General features: G+C 36.3%; 1 protein-coding gene across 1 annotated transcript; it reads left to right on the forward strand.

Moving 5' to 3' along the window:
- The first annotated feature begins 2,814 nt into the window (after nucleotides 1-2,814).
- CNEP1R1 (CTD nuclear envelope phosphatase 1 regulatory subunit 1) lies at nucleotides 2,815-13,504 on the forward strand. Its single transcript, XM_077132399.1, has 6 exons — nucleotides 2,815-2,984; nucleotides 4,102-4,173; nucleotides 6,335-6,408; nucleotides 9,506-9,615; nucleotides 9,740-9,794; nucleotides 13,303-13,504. Exons 1-6 carry the CDS (start codon nucleotides 2,960-2,962, stop codon nucleotides 13,342-13,344), a joined length of 378 nt encoding a protein of 125 aa, XP_076988514.1. The 5' UTR covers nucleotides 2,815-2,959; the 3' UTR covers nucleotides 13,345-13,504.
- Nucleotides 13,505-15,658: the final 2,154 nt, after the last annotated feature.

Consider the following 15,658-nt stretch of genomic DNA (forward strand, 5'->3'; position numbering starts at 1 on the left):
TCCACAAAACTCTGTAAAGGTGTCAAAAACATTATCCCCCAGAGCCTGGCTTCATACAACGAAGCACTGGAAGAATCAAATAGTGATATTTTGACTATCTCTTTTGCCAACTCACTCCATGGATTGGCAATGTCATTTTGATTATGGGAGTCAGAGTCCTTAGTGCCTTTGAGTCCAGTCAAAGTAGAAAATCATTCATAAAAACCCATTTTGAAGATTTTGTTTCTTAAGAACCCCCTCTTGGATTTTGTTGGTTTGTCCAGAGTGATGCCCCGATGAATCCCAGAGTGATTTGATCAGTGAGTGGAAAAGTATTTGCAAAGCCCCCTTCAGGGAATGGTGAGAACAGGGTGAAATGCAACTTCCCCAAGTTGAATTCTTGATATTCTCACAATCAGTGTGGACAACCAAAGCTATAGACTGAGCCCCAGTCTTGGGGTTTGTTCATATGAAACCCCACAAAGGATAGGTCAAGTCTACTTAAAATTTAGGCCTAAGAGTCACCCCCAAGAGAGCCTCTTTTGTTGCTCAGATGTGTCCTCTCTCTCCAGCCAACACGTCGGGCAGTCTTACCACCCTCCCCCTCTCTGCGTGGGACATGACTCCCAGGGGTGTGGACCTTCCTGGCAATGTGGGACAGAGATCCTGGAATGAGCTGAGACTCAGCATGAAGGGGTTGAGAAAAACCCTAGAATGAGCTGAGAATTAACATCAAGGGATTGAGAGAACCTTCTCGACCAAAAGGGGGAAGAGGGAAATGAGACTAAGTGTCAATGGCTGAGAGATTCCAAACAGATTCAAGAGGTTATCCTGGAGGTTATTTTTACGCAGTAAGTAGATATCACCTTGTTGTTCAAGATGTAGTGGAGAGGCTGGAGGGACCTGCCTGAAAACGTAGAGCTGTGTTCCAGTAGCCATGTTTCTTGATGATGATTGAACAATGATATAGCTTTCACAATGTGACTCTGTGATTGTGAAAACCTTGTGTCTGATGATCCTTTTATCTACCACATCAACAAAAGAGTAGAACATATGGAATAAAAATAAATAATAGGGGGAACAAATGTTAAAATAAATTTAGTTTGAAATGCTAGTGATAAAGGAAAGCGAGGGGTAAGGGGTATGGTATGCATAATCTTTTTTTTTCTGTTATCGTTTTATTTCTTTTTCTGTTGTCTTTTTATTTCTTTTTCTTAATCGATGCAAATATTCTAAGAGATGATGAATATGCAACTATGTAATGATATTAAGATCATTGATTACATATGTAGAATGGAATGATATGTTAAAGTTTTTGTCTGTTTGTTGTTAATTTTTTTAATTAATAAAAAAAAACTGGGAAAAAAAAAAAAGACCCCCCTCTTGATACCAAGTTGTATTTGTTAGGGTTCTCTAGAGAAACAGAATCAGCAGGAGACATTTGTAAATACAAAATTATATATCCTTACTTCTGATATAGTATTGCTATTTTTATTCTCTTTTAGTTCATTTGAAAAAATAATGTTCAGGACCATTAAATGGATTTCATTAGTTTCTCATGCATTTTGACCCACAGTTAAAAATCTATCGCCTAGGGGCTGTTCGATGGTGGCTCAGTGGCAGAATTCTCGCCTGCCCTGCTGGAGACCAGGGTTCTTTTCCCGGTGCCTAGCCATGCAAAAAAACCCACAAAAAAAACAAAAAACAAAACTATCTCCTTGGAGTGTTAAATGAAATAATGCATTTAAAGCGTTTGGTCCAGAAGAAGATCCCTTGAACGGAAAATGAAAAATGTTGAGGTAGAGGAACCTACAAAGTTAAATAATGGGGAGAGAGGGTTGGTGGTGAGGAAATCAATGAATTCTTCTGGCAACGTGGAAGAGGAAGTTTAAGAATGGATAAAATAAGCAAAATATACCAATAGTGAACAAAATTCCAACGCCTTGCAAGCTTCTTGGTTCTCATCTTTGTATGGCTGGTTTCTTCTCATCCATCTTCGGATTCTCGGGTCAAATGTCTCCTCCCCAGAGGAGCACTACAGAAAAACTTGCTTCTGCTACCCCTCCTCCGTCATCCCACCGTATTTCATTTCACTGTTAACCTCCTTCAGAGAACGATTCTTTTCTGAAAGAAATTACATATTTATGTGATTATCGCCCGCTTGGATTTTACCCCTTGGACTTTAAAGGCAAGAATATTGTCTGTCTTGCTCATAGTTCTATCCCTGATAAATACAGTGCCTAGCACTTCATCCAATAAACAGCTTTTGAATGAAAGAATCACTACAAAGAAATGAAAATCAATTATAATCAAATATAATTGTAGCTAATGCCTTTCAGATTTTTGAAAATAATAGCTACAGGGACCCATACTTTGTTTACCTCCTTCTTGGTTTATGAAAGTTGGATGATACGAGGAAAAAAGTAAACACAGGAGAAATGCTTAAGAGGCTGCGTGCCTGGGACAGAAACGACGATAAGTTAGAAAACCCAGTTCTTTAGTCTAGTTAGTTCCATACATATCCTATTTGCCCTATTAGACCATGAGTTCCCCGAAGGCAGGGTCCGTTCTTTGATTTCTGCTTCGCTCCCTGGCGTCAGAAAAAGTTTCCCAGAACCCAGCTGGCCGGCGCGCAATCGTATTTGAAGAACTAGAACCTGAGCCGGCTGCAGTTCCTCCCCGGGGCAGGAGGCGGCGCCAGCGCTACGCCAGCCCAGCCGCCGGCAGTTCTAGGTCCCTCCGGCTGACCATCCAACACTAGGTCCTGCGGCCAGTGCCGTCGTTGGCCAATAGAAATCTGTCTTAATTGGAGGGTTCGGCAGGAATACCCAATGAACGTAGCGGGTCTAGGAAGGGGGCGCGGCTAAGAGGAGTTGCTGTGAGAGGCGGTTGAGGTGGGAGTTGGCGCTGTGGGCCGGGCGGGGGCCGTGGAGCTGCGATGCGGTAGGGTTCCAGGCGGTGACCCGAGGTATCGCCCGATATGAACTCGCTGGAGCAGGCGGAGGGTAGGTTGGGCCTCCTGGGTCTACCGCGCCGCCCCGAGGTCTCCTCACAGAAGCCAGCGGGGCAGCGGAGGGGCCAGAGCCTCTCTAAAAGAGAGGAAGCCAGAGAGGGTGGACTGACGGATTTCTGGATATTGGGGGCGCCGGGCCAAGGCCAGGGACCTAGGGGCTGCGGGACCCGGCGGAAGCTGGTGGGCGCTCGGGATTCTCGTTGTCTGTGGGGGGGAGGGGAGTGCATCAGGCCCCCCATCCGCCTCCAGCTAAGGCCGTGGGGCTTCATGCCAGGCTCTACTTTATTAACAAACACTAGTTGCACATCATGCCTTGTGCGTACGTTAACTTACTTTACCATCATTTTATTCTACGAAACCCTATTGCTGTATTCATAATTTTTGTTGTGGTTTCAGTTTCTGCCGGGATAAGAATGTATTTTTGGTCCCCTTTTAAAGTTTAAAACTGGGATTGTGGAAATGATACCCCTACCTTACTCATTCAGGGAGAACATCTTGGGCGCCCCTGTCTTTTCGTAAGGGCGTCAGCACCTCGACAGTGCCACGAAGATCAACTATAACCCATTTGAAGTGGGCAAGGGGAGTGTCTCTCCACACCGATTTGAGGATTTATTAGCAGTGTCAGTAAGTCCAGTAAGATCAGACAGCAAGCAAAGCCATTAGTTAAGGATGAGAGTTGGAAAGTAGAAACGCTCAATCGCAGCCAAACAGACCTTGAGGACTTTGGTGTTAGATAATTAATAAGTAAATCTAATAGAAAGTTCTTGGTGCCCACAGAATTAAAACTAGACCTGATTTTGGTCCATGTATTTGTAATCCCCAAAAATCTGGCTTTGGGGGCCAGCTAAGGCTGCTGCTGATTTTCAGTATACTATATGAAGCTTCTAAACATGAACCAGTCAGTTGGCTATGGACTGTGTGAAATTGAAATTAAAGAAACGTGTTTTTGTCTAGTGTTTCAACTTGTTATAGTAAACCAACTAAACAATTCAGTGATACATGTAAGGTGGTTTGTAAAACCTGAAGCAATTATAGTATCTAAAATTTCATCTTCATAGACTCGAACTCGTCAGAGTGGCTAATTGGAAAATTGAAATCTTTTTACTTAGATCTCAAGGCTTTTGAGAGAAGACTTACAGAATATATTCATTGTTTGCAGCCTGCCACTGGACGTTGGAGAAGTAAGTTCATTGAATTTTTTTTAAGGGAAAGAAACTGAAAATTGCTACTTTTATCCCTGCCTAGGAATGATTTGCTTTTATGTAAACCTTTTGATTAACAAATGCTTGTTTTTAAGATGACACTAAATTGTAAGATTTCCTTCTGTTTTGATGGTTTTTTAAAAACTTGACATTTTAAGTGGTGCATTACAAAGACATTATTAAAAAGGGGAACTCGTATTTGGTCACCTGTAAGAAAATTTATTTTGGGGGGTTGAATTTTTATTTTTCTATTAAAATGCATTATATTTTATTAAACACATAGCAAAACTTTGTTAAAAACAAACATCATAAATTAAAGTCTGTTCAGCAGTTCTACAATTTGCCTACATGCTGTTGAAATGAAGTTTTAACAAGTAATACCACGTTTAATTATGTATGTACTTTCAAAGGCTATAAATTGAATAGGAGGAAATTACCCTTTGTTGATCTTTGAAGAACATAATTATGCTTTGGAGGCTTACCTGGAAAAAAAATTCATATTGTTAATATCTGTTCATAAATATCATCAGCCTTCTATATGAAAGGTAAGCTGCAAAATAAGATTTGAAAGAATTCTTATTGGCCTGTTGAAATGCAGACAACTGTACACGTAATAATATCAGCAAATAAAATACTTTTGCTAACCTGTGTTGGGGCCTGTCTTAATTTTTTGGATTTTCATTATTGAAAAATAACCTCTATCAAGAAGGAAGTACAGCAGTACATAGGGAAGACACACTTTGAAGTATACCTCGGTTTTTGGAGCCAAATGAGCATAATCAAAGTTAGGGGTCTTTTCCATACCAGAATTTTTGTGTAATTTTTATTAGATCTATTTGCAGAAGTTTAAGTGAAGTGATATATGAGTTCTGATTGAGCAGAATTGAGGAATGATTTTTCTCAGGTCTCTGGTTTACCTAGGGATCTCCCCAAAACCTTTATTTCATTGTTACTCGAGAATCTTAAAAAGTAGATGATCCTTTCTTGTCTTGTAAAATCTAATATAATGAACATAACTTTACTTTTTCTTTGAGTCATGGACTCTGTGCTTACATTGAAATAGCATCAGTTTAGGTAATGTACCAATCAAATGAAAGCGTGTGTATGAGGGCCTTTCTAAGTGGGTTTTGATTTTGATTTTGCTTCAATTAAAAAAAAATACCGGTGTAAAATAACATATTTGTTCCTGGAAATAGGAGCTTAGAACATAATTTTGAAATTTGATTTTGTTATTAAATACCCAAAATGAGATTTTTTGTTTTTTGCCTCTTATGAAAGCACATTAGGAATTCTAGATAAAGTTTACTAGATTTCTGTTATTCTTTGAAGCTTGATTTCTTCATGTTAAAAATGTGTGCATCCCAACTAAAAGAGAAGTAAGTGTCATGATCTCTAGAATATTAACTAGGTTTTGGTGCCCTTTTATTATTTTTTAACAATGCCATTTATTTTTTTTTCTTTATGATTATTATTTTTTTTGTCATGGGCAGGCACCGGGAATCAAACCCAGGTCTCCAGCATGGCAGGCGAGAATTCTGCCACTGAGCCACCGTCGCACTGCCCCACTACCATTTATTTTTAACTTTTACTTTTCAGCTATTGAGAATTTCTAAACATTAATTCTAGCTTTGTGGGAGAAAAAAACAATTTATATATTCTGACCTTCCTTTTAAACCCTTCAAGAAAATTTGAAACTGATTGTTGTACTCCACATTGATTACACACTTCATAACACCGACCCTAGCAGCAGGCAGTTGTCTATCCTCAAGGCAAAAACATGTAGTCAGACTGAGTGCATTCAAAAAGGACATTTTGTTTGGTTTGTTTAGATTAGAAAAATGAGAGGATTGTTTTTTTAAGTTTGGGTTTAGGGTATCTACAAAGCGCATTGAAAATTATGTAGCATAGAATAAGTTTTTGAATAGTAAGAAGGGGAACAGTATCACCCTCACTTATTAGGGTTCAGTGTTCAGAGAATCTCTCGAGGTCATATGGCAAGTCTCCTAATTCCTGAATCCAGTGCATTTTCCATGTACTAAAGTCCTGCATCCATTGGCTGTCATTCATTAGGAACTGGTGGTGGTAGTATCAAATATTAAGGGTTTATTTGCTTACTAATTTCGTGTTTATCTTTCATCAGTGCTTCTTATAGTGGTATCTGTCTGTACAGCTACTGGTGCATGGAACTGGTTAATAGATCCCGAGACACAAAAGGTAGAAGTTTTGTTTTAAAATCTTTAATAGATTAACTGAGATGATGGATATAGGAATGCTTTGTTAATTATGTTTTTCAAATGTTACCTATTCTTACTAATAGTAATATTCTTATATTAAAAATATGCTTTATATTCATTTGCTTAAGGAAAACTGGCTATTGTGGATTAAGTATCTTTACGGGGAAAAGGCCTGGGAAATATTCCACACATTACTTTTAATTAATTTCTGACCTGTGTAGTCCATTTTACATATTTCAGTGTGAACATTCTTTTTGTTCTACTTTGTTCATTTAGTGTCATCGGTTTTTAAAAATTTCAACATTTCCTTCTATGTATCATCTTTGTTAATACCTTTCTTCATCCCATAAAGCATTTGAGATGACTTCACAGGAAGCACAAATGAAGAATACCAAATATAAACATAATTAAAAGACAGCTAGATAAAGTAGGAAGTCAAAAACCAGGAGGGAAACCAGGTCACTGCTATATAGGCCATGTGGTCAGCACAGTTGTCATAATTATGAATTAGTGTCTGAGTTACCTGATCAGTAAAGTCCCACTTAATTCCATGGTTTTCATTGTCTGTGAATAGAACACATATCATTTCCTTGAGATAACAAAGCTTTTCTTTCTTTGCATTTATCTCTAAAATAATTTCTTGCCTGAAGTTTAACATTGGAGATCCTGAGAGAGCTTCCACATGACGCTGTCCAAGAATGATACCCCTGTATCCAATGCAGTAACAGATTTGATATATATCTTGAAGCATCCCTCTATGGAAGCTGATAGCATATTCTCAAATTTTCTCCTTTCTACTGACTTGTGCCTTGATTTCAAACTCAAGCCTTTTTGTTAGTAACCAACAGTCTCCAGTTTTTCTGTTATACCCCCCTTTCCAGTATAGTTCTATTTAGATTGTAGTGATATTTTAATCTTTATACTTTTTAACTCTCCTACTCCCTTTAAAAAAAAAAAATTATAGTTACGGGTGGGCAATGGTGGCACAGTGGCAGAGTTCTCACCTGCCATGCCGGGGACCCAGTTTTGGTTCCCGGTGCCTGCCCATGCCATAAAAAAACAGACTATAGTTAGGTGGACAGTACTTTATCTATAACCATTTAGATCATACAGAAGGTAAACCTAATAGTAAGGCTTTAGTCATCAGTCTAAATGCCAATTCAGATTGTCAGAGGTTTATTTAGCATGTTCTCTCCCTGCCTTATCCACTGAGGTGGAGGAGGATGGAACTTTATGTTAATAGAGGGGTTTTCATGGCAGACAGGAAACTCTCCTGTGTGTTCATTTATAAAAATCTGATCCTAAGGCTGTGCTTGGTACTCATCTTTAGGGGAAGAGTGGATGGAGGCTGGCAAGAAGATTGAAAAAAGTCTATCTTGGGAAATGAGTCTGACTTCTAATTGGGAAAAATATAAGCTGATTTCAGCTAGTTGAGATCTTAATAAAAAAGAATTAAATGTAATTTGAAACCTGCCCCAAACTCTGTAGTTAATATAATTTTCTAAATTAGGTGAGAATATAACTATTAGCCTGAGGGTTGGCTCTGTATTTCAGTGTTTAATAACCCCAAACCTGACAGAATTTTAACTGGCAATTGTGTCTGTAACAGGAGTCACAAACTCAAAAGCCAGTGGCTGAAAGAAACCAGGGAGAGAATGAATATGGCAAACTGGAAAGTACATGTCTGCCTGATTTAAGGGGACAACTGCTGTTTGGTTATAGTTTATTGTTGCCGTGGAGGAAAGAAGGCTGATACTTGACACTGATCTAATGAAAATTTAATTTCAGCAAAACACAGTATTTGCTAACATGGTATAGGCCACACAAAGCATGGCTGGCTTATGGGGATTTAGACTGTCCCCACAGATTTTAAGAACTGCTTCTAGAATGCTAACTTTTTATCAGGATATCATTCTTCTGGTAGCTGCTTCTCTCTTGATGTTTTCAGCCTCTCATATCTTTATTTGACAAATGTATTTAACCAATACCATGCTAGACCATATGCCTGGTGCTTTTTATATGTTTGATTCTCTGTCTTGAAACATGTACACATCTCTTGGTATGGGGATGGGAATGCTTGATTCTGTTGCTTCCATCTAAGTTACTAGTCCACTTGGTTTATTTTTTCATATTCACTAAATGCCTGTTGTCTTTGCTTCTTCAGTACGCATTCCTTAGTAGTCTGGTTTTGGTGCCTGCTCCCCATTCAGCTCTAGATCCTAGGTCCTTCTCTCTCTGCACATTGTTGGAATCATGTATTGTTATTTTTTCCTCTATCAGGTGATTATGCTGAGAACTGAAATTAGCCCTTTCTTTCTCTTGAACTCTAATTCCTTTATGGATACTTGTTTTTTCCTGAATGAATGTCCTGTGACTATCTAAATCTCAGTAGTTTCAAAATCAGACTCAGTATTTGCTTCTGTAGAGAGGGTGAGTAATACTGGATCAGAGTCTTGTAACGATGTATGGGAGTTAGCCAGATAGAAAAGAAATGATTATCGTGGTTAGCATGTGTGTGGAAATGTGGCAGCAGGAGGTGAACGTTGGGACCAGGTTATGAATGGCAAGGTTGGCTAAACTCCCTTAAGGAAGCTTTTTAACGGGGGAAATACCTAGACCACATTATTGAACAATATTTATTGAGCACCTATATATATCAAGTGCTGTTTCACAAGTTGGGAGAATAACAGTGAATAAGACAGTGCTGTTCTCATGAAGCTTTATAGTATTGTGCTTTTTATATTGTTTCACACTGGTCTGAGCATCTAAGATGCGGTCAGTAAATATCTCTTTTAGGTTTGGATTTTGGATATAGGAATGGATTTATGGTTTAGTGTTTGGAATGAAAGGAGAAAGTATTGCTATATTGCTTTGCTTTATAGATGATATAAAGCATACATTATTTTAGCAGATGGCAGTACGGAGAACTAGGATTATTGGAAGTCTTTAAATCCTTCTAGCTTAGATGCAAAAACTATCATATATATATATGTATTTATTTATTCATGAATGGAGAGGTTGGAATTTAGTATTATAAGAATTTTAACATTTTGTTATTTCAAACTATTTTTTTACAGGTGTCCTTCTTCACGTCTTTGTGGAATCATCCGTTTTTTACCATTAGCTGCATCACTCTAATAGGCTTGTTCTTTGCTGGAATACACAAGAGAGTAGTTGCACCATCAATGTATCCTTTATTGCTGATTGAGTTTATTTTCTGAAATAAATTAAAGCAACTTCTGCATGATCTAGGGGATTATTAAAAACTTATTCTTGAAATGATAAATTTTCCTTTAACCACATTTATTCAGTATAGCCGCTCGATGTCGAACAGTATTAGCAGAGTATAATATGTCTTGTGATGATGTAAGTACTTTTTTTCATTAGAAAATTGTAGACATGCATGAAGGAACTGAAATGTTTTGTCTTTAGTAAAACATTTTATTAACAATAAATTGTCTCCATGAAATTAATAGTGGGAATATACCTCCTAGCATTGATTCTGAGGCATATGTTTTACATGTTAGTATCTCTGAAATTGAGATACATCTAATAATCAGTGGTGACTTAATGGTTAAATTGGTAGAGTTGACAGTTTAATTTTTCTTAATGATATATGAAATAACAATGCATCTTATAATTGAAGCCATCTTAGATTCAGTGAAATACAATGGATATTATTGGCCAAAAATGTTTCATTGGATGTTGGTTTTGTAAAGTACTTTTACTTATCTAATGGGATACTATATGTAGGGTCTGAAAATAGAAATATAGAGCTATAGATTAATTTGGGAACTATAGACATATAAAGCTACTGTATTTTAAAAAATAGGTCATGTACCAATGTATTATGGATAGTGGTATCTTACAATTTTCACTGGTAGTTTTCTATTTTGATTTGCTTTTATTTACAAAAGCATTTTTACCATCAGTTTTTTTTTTTTTTTTTTTTTTTTTTAAAGGAAAGACAGAGAGAAGGAAGGAAGGATAGAAGGAAGGAAGGGAGGAAGAAAGGGAAACATCTTTTAAACATTTTCTTGTTTTATTGTATTTTGTTTCTCCGTTTTTGTTACATGGGCTGGGGCCGGGAATCGAACCGAGGTCCTCCGGCATAGCAGGCAAGCACTTTGCCCGCTGAGCCACCGCGGCCCGCCCTTACCATCAGTTTTTAAAAAATGTTTTAAAAAACAATACCTATTCATTACAGAAAATTAGAATAAAGCCCAAAAGAAAAGTATTAGGGCAGGAATGCAATTGGATCAATGGAAGAGAATAAAGACATTTTTTCTTTAAAAAATTAATGGAGAAAAAGGGTACTGTTTCAAGTCACTAGGGAAGGAATAGGCTATTTAGTATGTTGAGACAATTGCCTCTTCATTTGGAAAAATGAATTTAGATCTCTGTTTTACATCAGTGAAAAACTAAGTTCTATATAGATTTAAAAAGTTAAATGCTTATGTTTAAAAATATATTTAGATCCTTTATGAAAGCAGTGGAAGAAAATACAGAATATGTTTATAACCATGACAAAAGAGAAATGCCATAATGGAAAAAGGTGGATATGTTTGAATGCATCAGAATACAAAACTTGCACAGCAAAAGGCAAGAAATTAAGCAATGATTAGAAGAAAGTATTTGCAAGGTATTTAATAGATATTTAGTAGATAGTATCCAGAATATTTAAAGACCTATTGAATATCAATAAGAGAAAAGATGCTAGATGTCTCCTGTCATCAGGGAAATGCAAACCAAAGCCACAGTATGACGTTTCTTCACAGCCACTAAGATGGCTAAAATCAGAAAGTCACATAGTATTGTCAAGTGTGTGGAGAAATTGGAACCCTTTCATGTGCTGCTGGTGGAAATGTAAAACGGTACAGCTGCTTTGGAAAACATTCTGGGAGTTCTTCAAACAATTAAACTATATGACCCAGCAATTCCACTCCTAGGTAGAATAAAAAGTGAAAATATAGAAAGAGAAACGAAAGCATATGTCTGCTCAAAAAATATGTACATGAATGTTCATAGCATTATCCATAGTAGCCAAAGGGTGGGAGCAACCCAGTATCCAACTGATGAATGGATAAACAAAATGTGGTATATCCATACAGTGGTATATTCAATCATAAAAAAGGATGACATACTGATAGGGTATAGGGTACAACATGGATGGACCTTGAAAATGTTATGTTAAGTGAAGAAGCCAGTCATAAAAGACCACATATATTCATGTGAAATGTCCCAAATGGAAAAATCTATAGAGGCAATAAATCAGTGGTTGCTTAGGGTTAAGGGCTGACTGGTATAAAGGAATGATAGATAAAGCATTAAGGGATTTCTTTTTGAGGTGATAAAATGTTTTAAAATTGACTCTGGTGATCATTGCATATATGTCAGTATACTGAAAACCACTGAATTGTATACTTCATATGGGGAAATTGTATAGTATGTGGATTATATCTCATCAAAACTGGTTGCAGAAAATGAATAAAAGGACAAACAAAACAGAAAAGGATTCACTGGAATCATGGAAGAGAAAAATGCAAATGGCCAATATTTGTATATAAAGACTGAGCAACCTCCTCAGTAATGAGGAAAATGCAAATTAAAACAGTGAATTTGCATTTGTTTTTCCTGTTAGATTGGCAAAGAATAAGTACTTTGATAATTTCAGTATTGTGATGAAATGGATATGTCCATACACTGCTGTGTTGGGAATATAAATTGTTATGTCCATTTTAGAGGGCAGATTTTCATCGTTGTGTTAAAATGTAAAATTTACATGCCTCATGACTCAACCATTCTACTTCTTCTCTACCCCAGAGGGGGACAATCACACATGCACACAGGGAGGCAAGTATTAGATTGTTCATTTTGTCCAAGTTTGCAGTGGTGAAAACATAGAAACAATCTTTATATTTCTCAATAGGGAGGTAAATTAGTCTGTGATATAGCCATAACATAGAAAACTAAAAATAGATGTATAAGTATGGACATGGAAAGATCTCTAAAACATAATACTCAGTGTAAAAAGCAGATTACCAAATAATATGCTCAGTTTTTTAGTTTTCTAAGAAACGTTTTAGTTATCAAATTTTAAACCTAACAGAAGTAGAGAGAAGACTATAATGAACTCTTATGTACCTGTTGTCTAGTGTCAACAGTAATCAACTCATGGCTATTTTTGTTTTGTTGAGACCCCTGCCCACCTTCCCCTTCCACTGGATTATTTTGAAGCAAATCCTAAGTGATCTAGATTACCTGAAACAAATACTTCAGCGTGTTAGATACCAAATTTATTTAAATATATTTATTGATAAAGCAACATACAAACATTCCATACATGGTGTGCAACCATTGGCTCACATAGTTGCATATTTAATCCTCCATTGAACATATTGCTGGTACACATTTTATTTATTTTATGTGTTTACTGTCTGTCTGCTCCATAAGAACTTATGCTCCATGAGAGCAGAGACTTTAACTTAAGGAAATTAAGCATTTTTACGTTGGAAGAGGAGAAATGTTTTATGTACTGGTGTTTTATGTTTTTAAGCTTCCTTTCAAAAGAAGCACAAATTAAGCTATAGAAGTTGGGGTTTTATTTTATCCAATGGGTTGACTGATTTCTAGGTAGCCAGTAAGCAGGGAAGTTATCAGATAAATATGTGTGTGCATGTGCGTTTTAAAGTAATTAAAGTTTCAGATGAAAGCTCCACACAAAACTTTGAAAATATAACTAGTAATTGCTTAATCTTGACTAAATATAGAGAGGTGTTCTGATCCCTTGTGAGTGCGTTTTACAGTTTATAGATAAGTTATGATGTTTTTTAATAGAACTGTATATTGATTTTTTTCTTTTTTCTTTTTACAGACAGGAAAACTAATTTTGAAACCTAGGCCTCATGTTCAGTAACAGTCTGCACTCATTATTATGGGCCCTAAAATAGCCTTTCTTCAAATAAGTGATATAGCAAAAAGCCATAGAGGATTCCTTTTCCTTTTTCCAGTTGTATATATGAAGTTCATAGCAACAACTGACAAGAAGTGTGCAATACATACCCAGATTATCTTGATGATGATGACTCATGTTATCAGTGCTTTTGGTACCTCTGATTACTTGTGTTTCAGTATTAATGTCACTTTAGTACTTCAGATACTGCAAAAAATTTTGCAGATGAAGTATGTATGTGTGTTACTAAGTTAAACTTAGAACCTCATTCAGTTTTTATAATGTATTTTTGCAAACTACTGTAAATAGCAAATCAATGCCAATGTTAAACAAAGAGGGAAAGGTTGTGTGGACTTTGTTCTCCCGCACCAGTATTTCAGGAACATCTGCTTGACATCTCCACAGCTCTTTAAACCGGCTATTGTGTATAGCTGTGCCTTTCATTCTTGCACTCCTCTCTTAATCATACTGCAGGAAAAACAACAGATTGAGCTTAGACTGAGGAAAACTCATCTCCATTATGTTGTAAGAAATTATAGATGTTTTAAGAAATAATTTTGTTAAACCAGATACTGAACCTCAGCCACTATTGTGGTTATATTTTTCAGTTCCTTGTTTTCATTTACTGCTTAATATACTTTATATATTTTTAATAATTTTAAGAACACTCCAAAGTCTTCTGAATATACAAATTCAGTAATAAATTATGTATTGTCTGGGAATTGATAGTCATATTATTTTAGATAATTGGATTTTATACAGTCGTAGACATATAAAGTCCCCTGGTATTGCACAGGTGTAATTGAGCATCCCACTCCATCACATGGAAAACACGGAGAAGTGCCACAAACTAAAGTCTACAATTCTCAGTATTTAGAGAGTGTTAATGACATACTGTGTATGCATAATAGCCACATGTACTATTAGAGCCCTTAAAATTAAACTGTTGGGATTGCTGTAAGTATTTTAAAGTACTGGAGGTGCCTTTTTACCTGTTTATTGGAAGATTTTGAAAAGGTTTGAATTATTTCGTGAACAGTCTTTTAAATTTCATTTAACATAAAGCTAGAAATCCAACAAAAGAACAAAAACTTTTTAACAAGGCTGCCATTTAATTTGAAAGTATCTATCTTGGCTTTCACATATAAAAAATTTTATTCTTTGAGCTGTAGCAATAAACCCTCTGCTCCTAAGAAGTCTTAAGAGGGTACTCTATATATTCAGCATTGTTTTGTTTTCTGTAAATTTTGTAGGTAAATATGTGCATAAAAATAAATACTTTATATATAATCAGTGATTGGGCTTTTTCTTTGGTTTACTAAAAAGTCTGTAAGCCTGAAAATTTAAAGACAAAAACACTGCATGTATCAGATACAGACTAATTCCAAATAAGATATTTTATTTTAACTCTCTGTCCAGTCCGGCACATTTTAAATAGCAATCATAAGTTCCCAGTTAATTAGGCTATAATTTCTCTTATTCATCACTGTCTAATAACATTTGGCTGTTAATTAGGAAATGCAGATTTTATTACTTGTATTGTATGGCCTTTGTGCTTTACTTTGGATTGCTAGTTTCTTCCAAAGAGTATGCAGCTAAAAAGGGATTTTACTACTTTGAGTGTTTGATGAAAACCTTGGATCCTCTTGGACATTTCAAGGACTTCCTGAAGCCAGTCCACTTGGAGCCTATTGGCTCTAAGAAATTTGTTACAGGTCCAGAGATTTTTCATCTCTGTTTTTACGTCTAGTAAAACAACTTATTTTCCAAGAAAAGGTTTTAACTGGTTGAAAGTTGCCAAGGATCCTTACTAATTTAGTTTCTTAATCACCCCTCTCCCCCACTGCACTGTTTGGAAGTTACTGAGTGAGTCCATCCCTCTATTTTTAGATTTGGGGAGAACAGTCTCAGATTTGCAGAGAGACATTACTCAGTGTCCTCACATCCTGTCAGTGACAAAGCCACCACCAGAACCTAAATCTCTTGACTCCAAGACTGAAAAAGTTTGTTGAACTTGATTCAAGAGTCATTATAATATTATGGTTAAGAATATAGACTCTTGCACCAAACTGGGATTTGAACCTCAGACCTGCTAGCTAGTTTTGTAAATTTAGAAAAATTATGTCACCTTGGTTTCCTCATTTATAAAATGGGTATAATGCCAATCTTTTAAACTTAGGCGGTAGTATATAGCTATAATGTCACTCTCTTAGGTTTATATCAAGAATTAAAAGTGTTAATTCACATAAAGCACTTAAATAGTGCCTGGCAGCATAGT

Source organism: Tamandua tetradactyla, chromosome 16 (assembly GCF_023851605.1).
Source record: "Tamandua tetradactyla isolate mTamTet1 chromosome 16, mTamTet1.pri, whole genome shotgun sequence".
NCBI lineage: Eukaryota > Metazoa > Chordata > Mammalia > Pilosa > Myrmecophagidae > Tamandua > Tamandua tetradactyla.

Coding starts and splice junctions, on each gene's coding strand:
- CNEP1R1 (XM_077132399.1), top strand. CDS start 2,960: ATGAACTCGCTGGAGCAGGCGGAGG. Junction 4,174..6,334: donor TGCCACTGGACGTTGGAGAA/GTAAGTTCATTG, acceptor ATCTTTCATCAG/TGCTTCTTATAGTGGTATCT. Junction 9,795..13,302: donor ATAATATGTCTTGTGATGAT/GTAAGTACTTTT, acceptor TTCTTTTTACAG/ACAGGAAAACTAATTTTGAA.